Consider the following 19,941-nt stretch of genomic DNA (forward strand, 5'->3'; position numbering starts at 1 on the left):
TCAATACATGTGCTATGTTTAATGTATTCTTGACATCTTAATGTATTCTTTCTTATTTAGCAATTAAGCTTTTGTCCCCATTCTCAAATGGAAGGCCTTTATAAATTATTAATTAGCACAGGATAGATACCTTAATAGAGAAGAGTTCAAACTCTAGAAGCTCAAACTTGATCTCAAACTAGAAGCTAGTCCTGGAAAACTCTTACTCCTTGGACTTCAAGTCCTCTTTTTCCTCCATGCATTTTATTACTGTTTGGTTTCTTGTATGATTTACCAGTGATCAGAAAGGAGGACCAATAACAGCTCCCACATCTTGTCCTTCAATAAAAAGAGTTGTTTTGGACTCCTCTGGATTTCAGAAGGGGAATCTTCACCGTTACCAGTTCCGCACTGATAGATCTGAAAAGTGCCAGTTTCCTCTTTGACCCTCTTATCTTACCTGTCACACAGTGAGATTTCTTTGTCTAGATTGTATTGCATGAAGGGAATTAGCATTTTTGTAAGAGCTTTGCATCTTACTCCAATTTTATCATTCTCACAACTCTGTTTCGGCTCATGTGTTCAAAGTTAATGCTGGTGCTCTGTTGTCCTGGCTACTCCCTCCCACTACAGGAAGAAATTTTGAAACAACTCCATAGCCAGGAGCACAAGACATTCTTATCACTTTACCAAGGATTATGCATGAGCCTTCTTAAAGTTTTTGTTGGTGGTTTGTTGTTGTTGTTATTGTTGTTGTTGGTGGTGGTGGTGGTTTTGTTGGTTGGTTGGATGGTTGGTTGGTTGGTTGGTTTTATGGTTGGTTGGTTTATTTTGTTTGAGGGGAATTTCTGGATTTTCTAGGCATGGAGGAATGGGAGTCCAGAACTAAGACATCTACAACAGTAGAAGAAACAAGCTTTACAACATGAACACTTCTGAGACAAGAGAACTACACTTGAGATTCCTTTTTAAAAATATATATCTACAGCTTTTCTTTGGGATTGTCCTAATTATTCTCTGTCTTAGACTCCTCATTGTTGCAGAGAATGAGTGCTAGTTCCCAAGATTCTATGGCATCCCTACCTAAGTCAGATACTCTTATTTTCCTTGTAACTCAAGGGAAGAATTTTGTAGTTTGACAAGGTGCTGGTTTGCCTGAAATGCCTGAACCTCATGGACTCCATAACTTCTAGAGGAAGTAGGAGAATATTTATCCTTTCTTACTAATTTTTTTGTATGGTCTGATTTGCTCTCCTAAGGCTTAATTGGGAATTAATGAGGTAGTCATGGACTGTTCCCATGGCTTGTATCATGCTCAGAGGTACTTTGCACCACTCCATTCTATTTTTGCTGCCTAATGTGCCAAAGTCTTCGGTTCCTTTCTCAGCAGTGGAGACTGTATGCCTAGCCATAGCCACAGCCCATCTCACGAGATTCACAGGCTGGGAAAGCATCTGCTTTTTGGTGGTTGAACCATGCACAGTGTTCTGTGCAGATTGAAAGGTCATCCTGTCATCTTTAGGGCATTTTGTACACAAAATTGATTGTTTTGTCTATACTCTTACCTTGGTAAAACCAGCAGAAGAGAATGAGGGAACTACTAAGCAGCTGTAGGTCTCATTCAAGCTGGGATTTAGAATTGTAGTGTTGTCCTCAAACTGTTCATGTATGGGAAAATAATGAATTGCCCAAGTGAGTCATAATGTTGATGATAATCATGATAAAGGAAAGTATATTTCACTTTATACATTAGACTGAAAACATGGCTTTTTCATGTGATGGTCTCTTCAGATATTAAATAGGTATAAATAGTATATAAATAATATAGTAATGTAAAGAGTATTTTACCCTAAACTGTTCATTTATGCCTGTAATTTTAGCAAGGGTTCTGATGATAATATAAATTACGAATTAAAGATAAGACTGTGGGGGTTCATTTACCAGAATCCAGGGATGAATTACCACTTTAATTTATATGAAGTACATTTTAGTGATAATTTTTAAATGCAGTTCATTATTTTGAAAAATATCCCTGTCTTTGCATCCTCCCCATGATGTTTGTCATCAGCGTTCTCATACCTCCCAGAAATTGTTAGAAATGTCTTTGTTTACTTTTATAAAAATGTAAAAAATAAACATATATTTGTATAATATCACCTTTATGTGATTAGAAAAATTCCTTACAGATGCTAACCAGTTTTTTTTCTACAAATCTCTGTTGTTTATTTCTATGTTTCTCATTCTCTATAAGAACATAGAACTCTTCCGTTACCTAAGTTTGTTAATACAATTTATACTTAAAATGTTTTGCTTTTACCCAGCTGTCTGCATAAAAACTAATAAGAAGACCTTCTGAGGACATTTCTTCTGCTTTCCTTAATACCTGAAGTGGCTGAAAAAGAGATACTTAAATAATTGAACAAAATTAAGCATAGAGCTATCTTTATATGTTTTGTTCCTTGAATTGCAACCAACCTCTGAGAATGTCTATAGTCTACTTACATGTAGTAATTTTTATTTTGAAATAGTTACATCACTTTCTCAAAGTAGATTGAAAGAAAATGGTCTTTTTAGTTGAAAATCCGAAATTTGAGCGAAGGAAAATAATATATAAAGAGTAATATGGAAGAGGGAAAAGGTTTCCCTGCAAGTACAGATCCTGCCCACTTACATTAGAGGTGCAGAAATATTTCAGTAGAAAGTGGTTCACTCTCTAAAACACATGGAAATGAGGAGAGGTTAAATTAATATTTCACCATTCTTTCAGTTCTTTTGTTGTGTTTTTTTTTTTTTTCTCTTATATAGTCTCTTAAAAATAACTTTAGTTTCTAAAGGTATAAAGCTATATGCTTTGGAACTAAGTGGGTAAATCAAAAGAAAGTTTAAACACAGTCTTTAAAATAGCATTTTCATTTTGGTTTCTCTCTATTTTATGTGAGTTATACGGAAAACAGATGGAAGCATTATTAATTTTTTCCCCCAATGAGTTTTAGTGCAGCATATTTGTATGTGTTATCTGAAACATATGAATACTTAGTATTGCTGCTGTTAAATTTGTAATGAGTTGTAGGGATTGTGAAATTCCCTGACTGGCTCTCATGCAAGCAGTTCATTTGCAGTGCTTAGATGTGTTAAGATTAAGCAGGGGGAATATGGCAAGCACTATCCCTGACCCTAGATGAAAAATTCAATCTTTATGAGTTTGCTTCAATTCTCATGTTTGGTGGAAATCAGATAAATACTGTCTAGTTCTGAAAAAAAACCTTGCAGTAAAACCTAGTCCTAACTGCAAAAGATCGCATGGATACCATGTCTTATGTTGAAAATTCCTTAGTAAGTATAAAGCATGGAAATCTTGGGGCAAATTTTATGCATCAGCTAGACATCTTTCCTTGTATATAGCAACACTTAATGTGCACAGGCATGTTAGCTGTTGGAATACTAGTATTTATCAGTATTTATTTAAATAGCAGTGATGGAAACATGAAAACATTGGTTTTGAACTTCAGCCACATTTTCACAACTGGCTTGCCATAATACTCAGATATTTTCAAACAGAGCATAGTGTCATGAAATTTTCATTTTTAATTTATTTGTAGTAAAACATTTTAATTAACTGGGTTGTGTCTGGCAGGTATTAATGCTTCAAAGAAATTCAAATATAGTACACACTGAAAAATTGACTATTTTTATTTTTAATATTATTTTCTTCAAGTTCTGTAGTTTTTCTCTTTAAATATTAATGCCTTGAAATGTCCTGCACATCTGTATATTTTGTCAGTTTACATCTCCATATTGGAAAATCAATCACAACAAAAATTTAACCACACAGTTGTGATCATATAATTGATCATTATGAAACTACTTGTATAAGTACTGTTAAATAAATAGTTAATAGTCCTTATATTCCCTTGAAATTTGCAAGGACAGATGGAGTGCAGCATCTGCTTTAGTATGAAAGCAAGATACTGTTCTTAATACGTACAGAAATTAGACATGGGATACAGCAATATTTACTTGTACGGAGAAATGAAATTGAAGTGATAGAAAATGAAGGCTAAAATAGATTTGCTGCAGGACAAAACCTTAATCTTTGAATTGGTATAAACATTATACAGATTACATATATCAGAAGCATTTTCATCATCTTAAAAATTGTGATTTATATTTATATAAATTGTGATTTATGTATGTTTTTTCTTATTTTCCATAATTTATTTGAAAAATCATTGGTTGCACAATGCACAGTTCTGTACTCAGACTTGTCTCTTGTTAGAGGAGCAGTTAATTTCTTGGAGAATTGGGCCCAGAATCTATTACTGCAATTTATTTATATATAAGTTTTATATGTTTCTCTAAAATACAGTTATGTTATCTGCTCTTGATCTATGTCATATTATTAGTATTTACAAAAAGATAAAAAAAACCTAAAATTCAAAAGGGACCTGTCTGGACTGATTCCGTTTATTTTCTTTTTGTATTATTTAATAAGTTGCTGTAGCTAGATGTTGCAATGCTAGGCTTTTATAAGTCGTACAATAAATTTACCTGTAAATTACCTGTAAGTACCTGAATTAAAATTACATGTAAAACCTTTGTTTATGAAATGCTATACAGCAAATAGCTTTTTATAAATCATGATTGATCAGTAATAATACATATTTTAAGAAGACACTCAAAATCTTTGAGTCTAGGAGTCATTGGTGATTACAAATGTTTTAACAATAACAGCTGAGTTTATAATTTACATGTGTGAAAGGGCAATTCCAATGTAAATATTGCTGTTATAAAGTGGATGAACTGCAAGTGTATTACCACTATCAATAGGACAAATGTTTTCCTTTAGTAAAATACCTGAAATGAGAAATGTACCTCTTATCTGCTGGTTAATGTCTGTACTTCTCTTCAGGGAACTAATTTAAACACTTCATGAGAGATTGACATTTTCAGTACCTTAAACATCCTTAAAAGCTGCTTTGTTCACTGCAAACCATATTTAGTATGACCTCATAATAATGTAGTACACCTCAAGTGTCATGCCTGTCTTTACTATGCACTTTGGAGCTGTGTTCATCTATACTAGACAACAGCACTTCAAGGGAAGATTTTTTTTTGCTTGATAGGCAATTAGCAGTAATTAGGAAGATTCACTTCAGTAAGGTGTCAACAAGAGATTGTTTAAAAAAGTTGTATGTCAGTGGCTTTAAAAGAGGGTTCTTTTCCCTGACACATAGGTATGGCATGTGAAACATAAAATGTTAATTTAACTTTTCTGCTTATTATTCATGCGCAATATTATTTTGTCATTCAGATACTACACTGACAGAGTGCAAAGGGTGTTAAAATAGTGCTGCTGGAATAAAAAGAGGATTAATCTACCATTGGCCAATTAGCCAAAGGATACTTAATGGTCTCTAAAGGCTACTGAAGTCTAACAACTAGCTAAAGCACGGGCAAAAAGTCCTCTATATTACCTTCATTTATTTGACATTTTGTGGAATAGTCAGCTCCTGATAACTGCATTTGGCTGAAAAAAAATACAACTAAATGAGTCAGTAGATTTTACTAAAATTTCAGAAGGACAAATGACAAATGAGTTCTACATTTTAGAAGTTTGTCTTGCTTTTGGGGAGGTCTTTGTTTCAATTTAGGGATGGGATATTAAGTCACCAGAGGCTTCTGTTTGATATTTTGTCTTCATGGCTAGAATACTAAGTAATCAACCACTTACAGCACTTGCATGAAAAGAACTTTGATCGAGGATTTGAAGTTATTTGCCTTTTCTCTATATGATCACATTGAGTATTCACCGTAGCTTTTTATTCTGGTATATATCGTTTCAGATAGCTGCATACCATCTTTATTAATTTTTGCTTTTTTTTTTTCCTATGACCCATCAGGCAGAGGAAGGTTTTGATTCAAGAGTAGTGGGATTGGCACAATAAATTGGGGATTGTAAATAGGTTTATCATTATGTTATAATATGTGAGAGAATGAGTAAAATCATGAATACCTAGCTCTCTGCCTGCAAGCATGATTTGAAAAGTTCTATTAGGTTTTACATGTGCAACAAGTACTGCTTATTTTGTATGTTTTTCATGAGAAACTGCGAAAATATGTAAAACATTTATAGAAGCAGTGTTAAATTCTAAGACAGAACTTTGTATAGGAGATATGCATATAACAAATGTATTCTATTACCTACTGTAGGAAGGTTTCTTAAAGAAAAGAAAAATTAGTTTTAACTTCAGTTTTCTTACAGACATAGCAGTGTTTGCATCTGCCAGGATTTTAGGGTAAGAAGCTTCACAGAAAATGGATTTTTACACATCAAAGTATATTAGCTTTAGTTTACAAAATGAGTAGTGAGATAAGATTAGGTCACTGATTAAAAAGTGTGTCAAGAATTCCTGATTTGCATCCTGGTTTATAATTTTTGTATAATATATTTTACAAATATAAATGTGTGGGATTGTGTGAGTTCGGTACAGTGCAGCATCAGCTCCTTCCAACAGAAATGTTATATTCGTACATGCCAGTTGCAGGAGAGTAGTGACTTCTGTAAAATGAGCTCAAAGCCCCTTATGGAGTGATTGTGATGCCAAGGAGCAACAGGCCATTCCAGGAACTTCCTATGTTAACCCATTGGGCCTTCCACACAGCTCTCTTTCTGAGCAGAGAGTTTACGCTGAAAAGCCTTGCCGAGTCACAGGAAGTTTTATACTGACTACATAGAAACTGAGTTTTCATCACTTACTCCTTTGTGAACAGCAGTACAGAGTGTCATGGGTATACCAGGAGCAAGGAGATTAAGATAGATGGATGTTAAAATATTGAACCTATAAACATCTGTTAAGCCAAAAACACTCTGGAGGAGGTGCAGCAGACAAAGGCCGCTACATCATAGAGGAACAGCAGTAGGCTGCCTTTACCAACATCTGGTCTAGCTGATGTTTAAAATTCTTCTACCTTTCATTCTGGTGACCTCTTCCCCTGGAGTAAATTCTTTTTACTCTGTCATTCAGGATTTGTGTGTGTGGTAGCACACACACAAAACTTTTGTTGTGTCTAAAAAATTTAAATTAAAAACTTGACCTAAAGTCTAGGCAGCAGTGAAGAACACCAGGATAATGAATTTGTTTATTAAGTAAATGCAAAGAATATCTTTTAGGCATAAATCTCTTGACAGGGCAGGGGACTGTGTTTTACATCCCGCATGGATTTACATAAGATTTTCTCATAACTGTTCAATAGATTAAAAGAGTAATGCAGTAAAATTATCAGTCCTGTAGTACATTTATAATATCTACAGCCGTATTAAGAAACAAGCTGTGTGAAATGTCTGATTGCAATTGTGTGCCTCTCTGCTTTTGTGGGTTGGGCTCTTCTACATCATATGTTACTTTCACTTCCTCCATAGTTCTTACGCTGTTTCTGAATTTATGTAGATTCTTATTTTAAAATATTTTTTCTACCTCTTTAAGTAGTTTCTGTAACCAGCTGTCATCTTTAGTACCTGTCCCATGAAGATATTTTCTTTTTGAAAATATTTGCTCTAATTTTTGAGAATGTAGCCAGTGCAATTCATGTTGGTTTGGAACTGATGCATATTGTCAGCAGCAGTAGCCTAAGAAAGAGAGTCTCTCAGAGACTTCTGAGAGTCACAGGCTATCTTGGGCAGATATAGGCATTTCTAATTTTGAACAGAGATATTGATTTAGCTATGTTTTTTTTTTTTCTTTTCTTTTTATGAATAATTTATTATAGAGACACTGAATCATGAAATTCTGCATGTAGAAATATTGGTTAGACTGGACAAATTAACATAATCTTCATATTTTTCTATATTATGTCCTTCTCTATTACTGCTGGTTTTTCTTATTGAATTGGTCTTTATTTTGTGTTCTACGCTATAAATGTAGTAATTATGAGAAAAATATATTAGATTAAGGAATAGCCAAGTAGAAAATACAGTATTGCTCTCTTGTTTAATAATGACAGCAGACACAGAAGTGAATGGAGAGATTAACTCCTTTACTAAGAACAGTACTTACCTCAGATACATACGTAAAATGCCCAAGTGCACTTGGTCAATATGAAATAAATGCTGTTAGAGTTTTAACTTTAAATACTGGATGAATTTTCCTTGTACCAGTGGTATTTTTTAGGCTAATGTGAAATACACAAGTGTTATTTTCTCATTCATAATAGGAATTAATGTGACTCTCTTTTATCTGTATATATGATCTTCAGATTATTGCCATGGGAGTGTATGTTTTTATAAACACACATATATATATATGATTTTTTTTCTAATGATATCAAGCTGTATAAAATCTAATTTGTAAGTTAAATTATAAACTGCTTGAGAATGTAATTTTTTCACCTTTTTGTGGGTTTTTTGGTTTGCTTTTTAGGGTTTTTTTGGTGGTTTTTTTGAGTTTCGGGGGGTTTTGTGTTTGTTTTTGATTTTTGTTGGATATTTCATTTGGCATCAGCATATAATCAAGCACACATTTAGTTATTTCAAGCCACCATGTATCTTCTCATGCTTCTGATTAGGATTCTTTTGCTTTTTGCATCAGGTTTTTTTTTTTTTTTTTGCATTTTGAGGTATTTCAATTCCATTTCGTACAATTGTTTCTTATGTTAAGCTGCTCTATTACAGTCTTACATGGAATAATAAGACAGCATTTTAATAAGCCTTGTAAGGATCAGAGAGCTGTTAGGCCATTGTTGGCTTTCAGCTGACTACAGTTTTGTGAAAGTTAATCGCTAGCATGGAGATTATTTCTGTTCCCCTTTTTGCAGAACAACATTCAATATTATTTAAATGAAAACAATTACTTAAAACATTACTTCTGTAAGGAGTAATGTGAAATATATTGGTACAAAGATCGAGTAAGTCTTGTTGTTTGTCAGTCAAGTGCAACAAGACTGAGAGTTTGTTTGCATGATATTTATTTGCACTAAATCCCTAACAAGGCTCGTCTGCTAATTGGACTTAGCATTTATGTTGCTAAGTGAGAAGCATTTTGGCTGCGGTATAGGGTGGTAAGACCTACCCAGTGGAATAAACAACCAACATCTGTTATCCTGTCCTGCTCCAGCTTGTCTTTTACCACTTAAGTACTTCAGCCCTAGAGTCAAGGTTATGGAATGTGCAGTTCTCTGGCTATGGTGCATATACTGAAAGGGATGAAATAACACATAGGTAAAGACCAGCCAACCAGGAGATGTTTAGTGCAGCTGGTCCACTTTGCTTTAACCTCCACAAGCCCTACAAATATCAAAACAAAAGCCAAGAGAAGGGTGTATGTTTTATAGCGGTTGTTGAACAGCAATTCAAGTGAGCTTGCAGTGGTCACCATTATAACACATTTGCCATTTAACTACCCTTAATTCACACTGGTGTCTGAGACACCATGGTATTTCTTCATATTCTGTGTAGAAATAATTGCTGAATTCCGGGGAGGCTCTAGGTAAACATGTTTCAACTGTAACTGCCGTTACAGTTTTGTATGATAATTTTTGGTTTTCATAGTTAAAACTGCAACATATTCAATCCAAATTGAATTATTTTGCCCTAAAATAATTGTTTGTTTCCAATGGTAGTAGATTTCTTTTTTCTGCCAGATTTGATCTTTGCCTGTACTAGAGAATTCAACCAAAAGCTATTCAATGTAATTACAGGTAATATATACAGTTTCATTCCTCTTGAATGCTGATCTGGAGAAGCATCTCATATGATCAAGCAGAAATATTGTTAGGGTGAAATTGTGATTGTTTATACTCTTTGTAAAACAAATTTTGACCTCCAACCTGGCCAAGTGGTCACAGGAGAAGGAAGATTTAGAAGGAAAATTAAAGTTGAGAGAACATCCGTCTCAAACACCTGGCAGGAGTAAAGCCACACCAGCTCCTTCAAAGAACATGCATTTAGAGATTAAACAGTTGCAGTGCAAACTAAAGGTGGCTGAACAGATTATCTAGGGCTGAGGATCATTTGTATGAGCAGTAGTTCATAACTGGGTCAAGCAGACATACATATACTTCCATACGCCTATCATTTGTATCTCGTAGGCAATGATTAGCAGCTTAGGTGTTAAGTTGCCTTTGATGGTAAGTAGAAATGCAGTCATAGACAGAACTAAAAGTTCTAAAACAATTTCTGCTGATCAAATAGGCCAGACAAGGAGCATTGCTGGGTTTTCACAGAATGATTAAGCACATCTTGTTGGAAGGGGCAGTGAAATTAGTTTGATGAGAATTCAGTTGTTTCCTTTCTTCTTTTAAGAAGGAGAAAAGCAATAGCTGTCTGTGATAGTGAAGCAAAGAATTTGACCTAATGGGGAGCAGTGTTGTGTGTGTCAGTGTTGTCTTTGTCTTCAGAGAGACTATTTTTATTATTCTGTATTTTTGTAGATTAGCTGGTAGGAAAATATTGACTGGTTGATGATTTCACTTTTCAGTCTCGAGTGATTTTGTTGCATGTGAATGATGCAGAGACTGGACTGTGTTGTTCTGAAAGCTTTCTCAGCAGGTGGCCTGGCTCAAACATATTAATTCTTCTTCTCTTCTCACTGGAGGAAATATATTTGCAACAGTATGTCTTCAAGTTGTTTTTTTCCAATTGTTTTCTGTTAAATAGTAGAGGAAAGAGAAAAGGTCAAAATGGTGCAGCTTCGTGCTGCTAGAAGAAACTCCACAGTAGCAAGAAGTCTGCCAAAGGATCAGCTAGGAGAAAAGGCTGTGTTACATGGTCAACGTAGCTGACTCTAAATGCTGGATTAGCTGTGCTAGCACATGAGATGTGGGTAATGCTCAGACCTCTGAGCTGTTGATGGTAATCATGGTATTAAAGATCGTGGCTATTGCACAGTGGATGCATAACATCTAAATTCAGGGATTAGTAAAGGTAGGTCACATTGATAAAGAGATGGGGCCAGCAGGGAGTAGCCATGAAAAGGCACATAAATTGATCTGCTTTAATTATGAGAAAGAGGTCTTAAAACCATGCACACTGTCTTCTTGAGTGTTGTTTTTAGGTTTGGGATTGAATAATCTGCTTCTGTTGCTGTTAATTAGGGTTGTACCTTTTAGATGAGTATCTTCATTATCCAGAAACCTAGCAGTCAATTGATCTATGGTAGGAAAAATTTAAAATGGAGATTTATTTTTTAAAATAGCTTAAGAGTAACACCCATGCTAGAAACCTACTCTATTTGTCTATCAAATGTGAACAGCAAAATAAATTGATAAAAAAATCAAAGATTTTTTTTTTGCTTCTGCAGCAGAGGAAATATTTAGCAAGCATATATGAATCTGATATCAAAATACTAGCATGACTTTTAATTCCTTCTTAAAGATATATTAAATTTTTAATGAAAAAATAAATAATGTATGCTAAACTATATTTAGGAGGGAGATAGTCTGTGACCCCAAATGCTAAGTAGTAGAGTAAATTCACTGGTTTCTGAATTGGATGAAAGTTTTGAATATTTGGGGCTCAAAAACTACTTAAATCAAGATTCTAAAATTCTTAACTTTTTTAAAGGCTGGTTTAAGTCCTGCGAGTCATTTTTTAGCAGAAGAACTTGACAAAAGGTTTTCAATTATTCTTCCAGGCTTTCTAGCCAACTTAAAGATGAGACACATAGTTATTCTCCTGAATATCTGAAAGTCTAAGCAGCAAAAGCTTTCCTTATAGCACAAAATGTCCAAGTACCTGGCTTTGTTGGTTATTTTTTTTCCTGAGCGCTGTCTTTGCAGTGCTTGTTTACGTTGTATGTGATAACTCCTTGTATCTTTGCCAACAGGAAGAAATGTGTTAAGTGTGGGTGGTGAGTTTGGAAGCAAAATACTGTAAGCATTTGTCTTTGCCTCTGAATGTGTGCAGAGGCCCACCTAAGTACCCAAGTTCATGTCTGGTGTGTGAACCACGTAACTGGGTGCTCTGCTTTACACTAATGGAACTCAAGCTCCACAAACAGGTCTCAGGAAACTCAGGAATATTCTGCTAGCATACATCATTTTAACAATTTTCTGGTTATACCTCACATTATAATAATAGTAAATAGACTAGACAAGTTATTAAGAACAATATTTTACATCTAACTATGCACACAAGAATATATACTCCCCTTGAGGTGCAGAGTTATGTGCAACACTCCCATTAATGTTAATAGGCATTACAAGTCTGCACCTTGCAGAGAAATCTCCTGAAGTATCATCGTTTACAGCATGTCTGATCTGTTTGCTTATTGTTTATACATAGTGAGTAAAAAGCTGTAGTACAGTAGCTAAATCTGTATACATATAGGTACATATATATCTTGTCCATATGCTTAACATGTATGTTTTAGCAATACCTTTTGGAGTTCTGAAATACCACTGCGTGATATATGTGAGCCATTTCAGCAATGGCATTCAATGCATATGCTCAGATTGCTAAGATGGCTACTTAGTTAAATTTCTTTAATTTTTTTTTTCAGTAGAATGATTCTGTTTTTCTGAATTTAGATCTTGTTTAGATGATATGTGGAATTGTCTGGAGGAAATGGAAGCACTTTTTTTTCTTATATACAAATGAGGAATGGCCAACAACTGTATAAATGTTCTTCACTGAAATGACATGTGCCTGAAAATTAAGATCATACCTGGCTGTTAGTGAAATGTAGAATTTGTGTTAGTACAGACAAATGGAAATGTCTTTGTCTTGGGCTTTGAATTTCAGGAGACATAGAAGTAACCACTCTTGTAAATTGTCTTACATTTCTTAATACTCAAGATGGATGGGATTATTGGATATTCTTGTTGTACAGGTGTAGACTCCCTGTGTTGTTGAACTATACTATTCAAAGATATAGTTCCAATGAAGATCCAGTTTTACTTCTCTTCTTTTACCTTTTATTCTGACCATGCTATGCGAGTGAAAATGTGGTCCTGATTGGTGCTTGCAAGTGTCCCAGAAAACATTAGGTAACCATACACTATTAGAACAATGGAAATGTACTGATTTTCATCGTACTTTCCGAGGTATGTATTTCTGCTTAAGTGTTTCTAGAAAGTAAGAATGCTCCTTTTGTGCCAGTTAATTTCTAAGAACCTTCATAAAATACTTGGAAATTTACTCATATAATATTTTTTCAAAATTTACTGTAGACTGTGATCACATTCGGTCTACTTTATTTATATTTTAATATTTTTGGATATAGAATTAGAACACTGAGACCGCTAAGCGGTCGCCCACCATTAAGTGGCTAAAAGCAGCAGTGCGGGCAGGAGGATGGGTTCAGGCTCAGGAGCTGCCGGCCGGGCAGGGAGCCGCTCTCCGTTGTGTCTGGCGCCACCCCGTGGCAGCGGTGAGATTGCTGCAGCCCCGGCTCAGCGATAGATGTTGTTCTCCGTGCGCCGGTCTCGCCTAGTGCTGCAGGCATGTTTTGAAACTGGAGCAGCTTATGCTTAAATTGCAGTTTTTATAAACTGATGCAGCTAGCTACAGTATCTGTATGGCAGTAAGAATACCTTAAGTCGGAACTCGGGTTATTTTATCCTTGATGTAAGTCGAAATGAATTCCTCAGCACTGTTAAACGCAGTCTTTCCAATTCAGTAATTCTTTGCCTAGGGGCTAAGAGACATGTCAAGGTTCAGATGCTTAAATAAGATTAAATAGCTAGTCTTATATTCATAAAAAAGTTCAAAAGGACAGTTGTATTTGTTTCTATTTCAATTGAATCACGTCTGTGATTCATTTTGAAATTCAAAAATTGTCAAATATACAACTGATATTTTTATTGTACCTACTGTAACTGATATAATACTGATCTTCAATTATATTACTATTTCAACTATAAAAACGCTCTGTGTACCTGAATTTCTTGGCTGCCCAAGATTTTAACTCATTTAACCCTTCTGATTTTTAATTGAAGAAATTGCATTCTTCAATTGCTTATCTGAAAATAGTTCATTTGAAAAATAGAGAGCCCTAAAAATGGTTAAATTATAGATTGTTTATTTTCTGTTTCAAAGTGAATTTTTCCACCATAAGATGTCAAATTTAAAATAATAATTGGATAGCATGCGTTCTTTATAAAATAAATACTCATTTTTTATAAGCTGTAAGATATAATAACCAAAATAACCATCATAACCAAAATAACAGTAAGAGTATAAAGGTGAAATAAATCAAAGAAATGTTTAGATGCATTTTATTCCTGGGTTTTTAAAAAATACAATATTGACATCGTATTAGCAATGTTGTATTCCTGAATATACTACCATTCATTTTGCTTTCACCGAAAAAAAATCCAGATATCTGGACATATTTAGGTATTACTTATGTTTATATTTAAAATATAAATTTGTGTCATCATAGTAGAAGTATTGTATAGGCATAATTTCCTCATTGAACAAAGATTACTTTTTACTATATGAGAATTTTTGGGGGTTTCATGAGAAGCATCTGACAAAAGCTGATGTTATTTCTAGGTTTGGGATTTTATCTCATCTGACACACAGGGATAGAGTTTAACTATTTCTGTGTATTACTCAGTTGGATGAAAGGAAGCTTCCCCATTTCACTTTCTTTTGAAAATAATTTTGCAGAAAATAGTTTTTGAATGATCGTTTAAGACATGAAAGGAACTTAATTAATTGAATTTTGTGGGCTCAGCAGGTTTGTTTTCCATTTTTTTTGATAATAGTTTCAGAATTTTTGTGATTTCATTTCAGACAAGCAAAAATCAAATCATAAATATATTGCATATTTAGAAAAAGGTCTGTTTAATAAGCGACTGAAACTGGGTTTAGTACTTGAGAACCAAGTAAATTGCAAGAACTGCATCAGCTTTCATTTTTGAAAGTATTGTAATGCTACAGGTATGATAGATTGTCTACTGCCTTTATACCTTTTAGTTGCATATTAACCAAATTTTCTAGCAGTGATATGCAGTCCAGCTTCTTCCCCTGCAGAATCTCTCAGTTGGAGAGGGATGTTATTATGAAAAGACATTTGATAGAGGACTTAAGGTCTTGCCTGAAAGCAAATCAAGAAAATGAGAAAACCTCAAATGAAACATTGGAAAGTCTTGAGAGAAAGGTACTTCTTTATTGCTGTTCCTAGTTTTCAGAAAAGCAGAAGCTGGTGGTTTTACAGAAGTTATTTCAACACACTATACATATTAAATCAATATATTGCTTAAAGCAAAGAACATACATTTAATTGAAGGGTGTAATTCCCTCCACTATAATTTGTATGAAATCAGTATATGGTGATAGCTTGAATGGATTCAGCATAATTTAATTTATCTTTGTTATAGGTGTAATTAAATACTAAAGTATTCAGAACACACAGTTGCAAGGATATGCTGTAAGTAGTGGGATTTAGTTTTATGCACTGTAAGGTCATAAAATATAGTAGACCTTAAACAAGGGTGATTTTACATGACATATGCTAATGAAGTCCATGCATCTCTCCTGGCTATAGTAGTTAAATGTTTTAATATGTTAATCTATTTTATACTACAGTGTTATGAATGATTCACAGTTCTTAGCTTAAACTGTGTAGGCAGTGCTTGACTTCTATAGCAAATTATTTTCTCCTGCAAAATTTTAGGATGATTTCACTGAAGGTAAGAGAATTTGTATATGGTTTAGCATATTTCTGTTATTCAACTGATGCACTGCACTTTGGCCTTCAATGCCAGAAAAAGATCATGATGTTTGGTTGTCTGTCAGGTTATGTAGCTTATGACCCCAAAATAGAAATAACCTGCCAGTTTGCTTTTGTTTGCCTAGAACGCAAGTGCTTGCTGAGTGACAGAAGCAGTATTCCTGCTTGCAGTCATACAGCATTTTCAGCTCCAAAGAGAGGTAATGTATAACCCTCCATGCTAAAGATAAGGTGCTATTAAGAAATCCACAGCCAAAAAGTGAACACATTGAGGGAGGGAGCTAGGGTATGACCTGAGAAAAATACCTGGTTTTGGTTTTGGATAAAAGTTACAGTGTGGAATAATGTGCTTTATTGCTGTACTTTGAGTATTTGAAGCACTTCATTTCCAAAGAATCATATTCTATATGTTATTTTGATTATTCCATGTGGAAAATCAGCTTGATAAATTTTATATTATCTTCGGCAAAAGATCAAATAAATTCCCTGTTACTCAATATTGTGAGGAAAACTTTGTGATTAACACTATAGGAAAGCTCAGTGATTTTTGGGAAGATTTGTTTTTTTCATTTTAACCCCAATCTAATGTTTGCATTAGATATTCATTATCTAAGAAGCTTTACAGAATATTAACATATAGACAGTTATTTTCTCAGCTGAGTTTGAATTTATGTTTTTATCTCTGACAAAAGAAATTCGTGGAAATTGTAGTTTACTCCCTTTTGCAAGTACTGTGAGTCTAAATTATATATGAACAAACAGTTCTGCAAATGAAGAGCTTTTCTTTATATTTAATGATAGTCAAAACTTTATGTAACTAGAGTGTGTGTGAGCTAATCTCTAATGGATCAACATTAGAGATTTATTAAAGTCTGCAATTTCAGAAAAAGATACTTCAGTAATGTAGTTGTATATTTTTATGTAATAAAGGTATGCTTAGTTCTGATTTTATTGAAATTTTGAAGTTTTCTCTCTTGATAGTCAGTGCTTTTGGCCTTTCATTATTTCAGGTGAAGTCTCTGGCTGAAGACAAAAAAGCTTCCACTGACTCAATGAAACAAAGATTTAATGTAGCTATGAAAGAGAAGTCTCAGTATGAGCAGATATATCACAAAGACAAAGATTATTTGGAGAAAAAGGTATAATTAGAGTTTTGATGTCTCCACTGTGGAATTTTCATACCTTACTTTCAAATGAAAAGTTGCAAGGTCATCAGCTTAAACTTTCAGTACAGAAAGGAGGAAAAAAGCAGAAAAATAATAATCTGTTTCTCTGATGCAAGTCAGTCACACTTCTGAAATGCATATACTGAAACATGGGCATAATGACTGAAAATGAAATTATTTTTTGCCATGAAAGTGCATTCGGTATGTTGCAAGTGAAATATTCTGTGATGTCAGCTACGATGTGGGAGGTTGTTTGTTCATTCATTTGTTTGTAATCTACCATACCTCCCCATCAGCTTTTATCATAGCACTGCTGTGTCTCTGTGGATATGTTTCGGGATCTCAAGGATGCTAAACTAGAGAGAAAAATGGTTGAGACTGAATGTGCTATGGCTGAGCTTGAAACTGCTGCATCTCAACTACATAGCTTGGCTAAACAGAGTACACAGGCTTTGGAAACTACAGAAGGTGCTGCTGCTTACCAGTGACAAAATAGAAGAGTTCAAGACATTTGTGAAGGCTTGAATGTTGATTTTCTTTTGAGTGTTCACCTGAGTAAAGGTATTTTTGATTGAAAGCAAAATATAAAAGATTAAATAAGGCTTGGATGCACTCCCTGTTCCAGAACAGTGTTTGTAATTGCAGTAGTCAGGTGTCAGGTCTGAATGAGGAGAAAGAATCACTTCCTCTCTCCCAGACTTTCAAACATTTCCATAATTTTTATTCATTATTTTTTTACATATGGGTGACATATGCTTGGTTGCAAAAGAAAGTGATTAGTTTTGGATCAGATTACTTTGCAACAAATAAATTCCCACCACATTTAATATAATAATTTGTATCTATTGATTACTGTGAATTACTGCATTTTCCATATGCATGTGCTAGTTGTTTTAGAAATACTATATGAGGAAGCCTCTGTGTTGTAAAATTGAAAGCATTTTTAAGAACTGTATGCAGAATAGTGCTTCCTTATATTCCTTCCAGGTAAGTGGTCACAGCGCCAGCCTGATAGGGTTCAGGAAAGGCTCTTGGACACGTGGTGTGACACTTGGGGATGTTGCTGAGTGGGGCCAGGAGTTGGACTTTGATGATCTTTGTGGGTCTCTTCCAACTAAGAGTATTTTGTGACTTTATTAAGGTAGCATATAGTGTATGTATATATACTGTATACCAGCTTTCAAAGAAGACTATTTATTAGCCCATGAAACAGCTACTTCTCTACTACTCTTGGATTTCTGTAGAAGTGAGCTGCTTTCAGATATGTTTGAGCAAGGCTGAAGCATTCAAAGTAAAGAGTGATGGTATTTTGAAGCACCAGAAAAAGACAGCATATAAAGTCACTCTACATAGCAGTGTTCAGACCTTTAGCATTTGCCTGAAATCATCCCATGTTCAGTCCTGTTGCTAAGTTCATGTAAATTTCCTTATGAAAAAAGACTGAATGATGTTGGATGTGTTTTAGAATCCTAAATTCAAGCAATACAAATAATTCATAAGTTAACTTATCTAAGGTGAAAATAATGATTGGTTTTCATGAAAAAGTGCCTTTTATTAAAAAAACTAGATATTTTATTTTTAAAGTTTATTATTAAAATGATTAATATTTTCTTTTTGCCTTTTCATGTAACTGTTGAAAAAGAGGTATAACATGGATGATTATGTCCATTCGTTCAGAAATATGCTGCCTATTCTTGAACAGACTATAAATTTTCATAAGAGAAAATGTGTTTTCTTCTAATACGAATGCTTACTCTAAGAGGAAAATATATGTGTTATTTCCACAGCTGCATGTTATTTTTGGCTAAATATTTAAAAGCCTGAATTAATCTAATGTATTATCTGTTGCTTTTAATTAAATACTCCTGTGTCACTGATGATGGAGAGAAGCAATTCAGTCTCCATTCAGACTGCCATGAGTTTTGGAATGTTTTCACTGAATAAAGTGAAAGTAGCAGTCACAGAAATAAGGAGATAAAAAAATCATACTATTAATATTTTACATAGTTCCATAAGAAAATTTTTTCAAAAATTAGAAAATGAGAAAGTAAAAGATATTCTGTTCTCAGAATAAAAATAGTGAGCAGGATCACCTATTAGCAACTATCATCATAACTTCATTCATTGTTGAATGATATGACAGCTTTGTTGGTAATTACCATGAATATTCATAAGCACTTTCACTGTTACACTAGATGTGAAAAAATGTAAATATAAAATAATAATAGTAATAAATACCTATTTTCTTGCCTGAATATAAAGAATATGCATGCATATTTTGAGTAACAGTTTTGCTGACTGTTGTTCTTCTGCAGAACAATTTTTTGAAAACAAAGCTAGTGTCTATAAGTAGACTACTTTGTTTAGTTGGGTGCTAAAATCAGATTTTATTAACAATATGCCACTGTAAAAAAGTAAAATTCTTAGCAATTCAGTGGAATTGTGCATTATATCATGTAAATCCTGTTAAAATATCTCTTGTATATCTGATGTTGTAATGAGGTATTGTGATAATGTAATAAGTAGCATTACTCCTTCCTCTTGAAGAGTACAGTTCTTCTTTTGAAGTCTGGTCTGCCTCATTTCTTTTCTTCTGGATAGCTGTCAGATTTTTGTCCCCTGACCTTAATTTTCACTCCAGTTCCAGTAATTAAAATTATTTTTGCTATATAGAGATCGACTTTCACCTATATATATCACTTAAACAGGTTAAAAAAATTATATAATCCTCTAATCTTTGTCTGCTATTCTGATCACTTAATAGGCTTTAATTGTTTTTTAGAGTGCACGTGTAATTTTCTCCTCATTCTTAAATTGAATGCAGTTACTTTTTCTACCTATTCCATGTCTCTTGTGACATTATATAGTTCTTTTTTAACATACAACAATTAAATTATTTCTGAGTTGCTAATTAAGTTCCTGCTAGTTACAGCTATAAATGGGAGAACGGGGAAACTTCAGAGAAGAGTGTGTTTATAGCAGGCAGTGTTACTTGCTTTTAAAGTTATTAATAATACAGAACCACAGGATCCTGGATCTAATTGGGTCAAGATAATAAGTTACAAAACCTAGGGAAGAGGTTTGTGGTAGAAATCTGATATACACAAGTGGATCACTGTAGA

General features: G+C 33.9%; 1 protein-coding gene across 1 annotated transcript in view; it reads left to right on the forward strand.

The window, feature by feature from the left end:
• CNTLN (centlein) overlaps positions 1 to 19,941 on the forward strand; it is a 181,752-nt gene that overhangs the window by 137,490 nt on the left and 24,321 nt on the right. Inside the window, 4 exon segments of the mRNA XM_072922859.1 lie at positions 13,203 to 13,343; positions 16,559 to 16,792; positions 17,167 to 17,276; positions 17,278 to 17,338. Coding sequence (XP_072778960.1) covers positions 13,203 to 13,343; positions 16,559 to 16,792; positions 17,167 to 17,276; positions 17,278 to 17,338 — 546 coding nt within the window.

This window comes from Taeniopygia guttata, chromosome Z, assembly GCF_048771995.1.
Source record: "Taeniopygia guttata chromosome Z, bTaeGut7.mat, whole genome shotgun sequence".
Taxonomy (NCBI): domain Eukaryota; kingdom Metazoa; phylum Chordata; class Aves; order Passeriformes; family Estrildidae; genus Taeniopygia; species Taeniopygia guttata.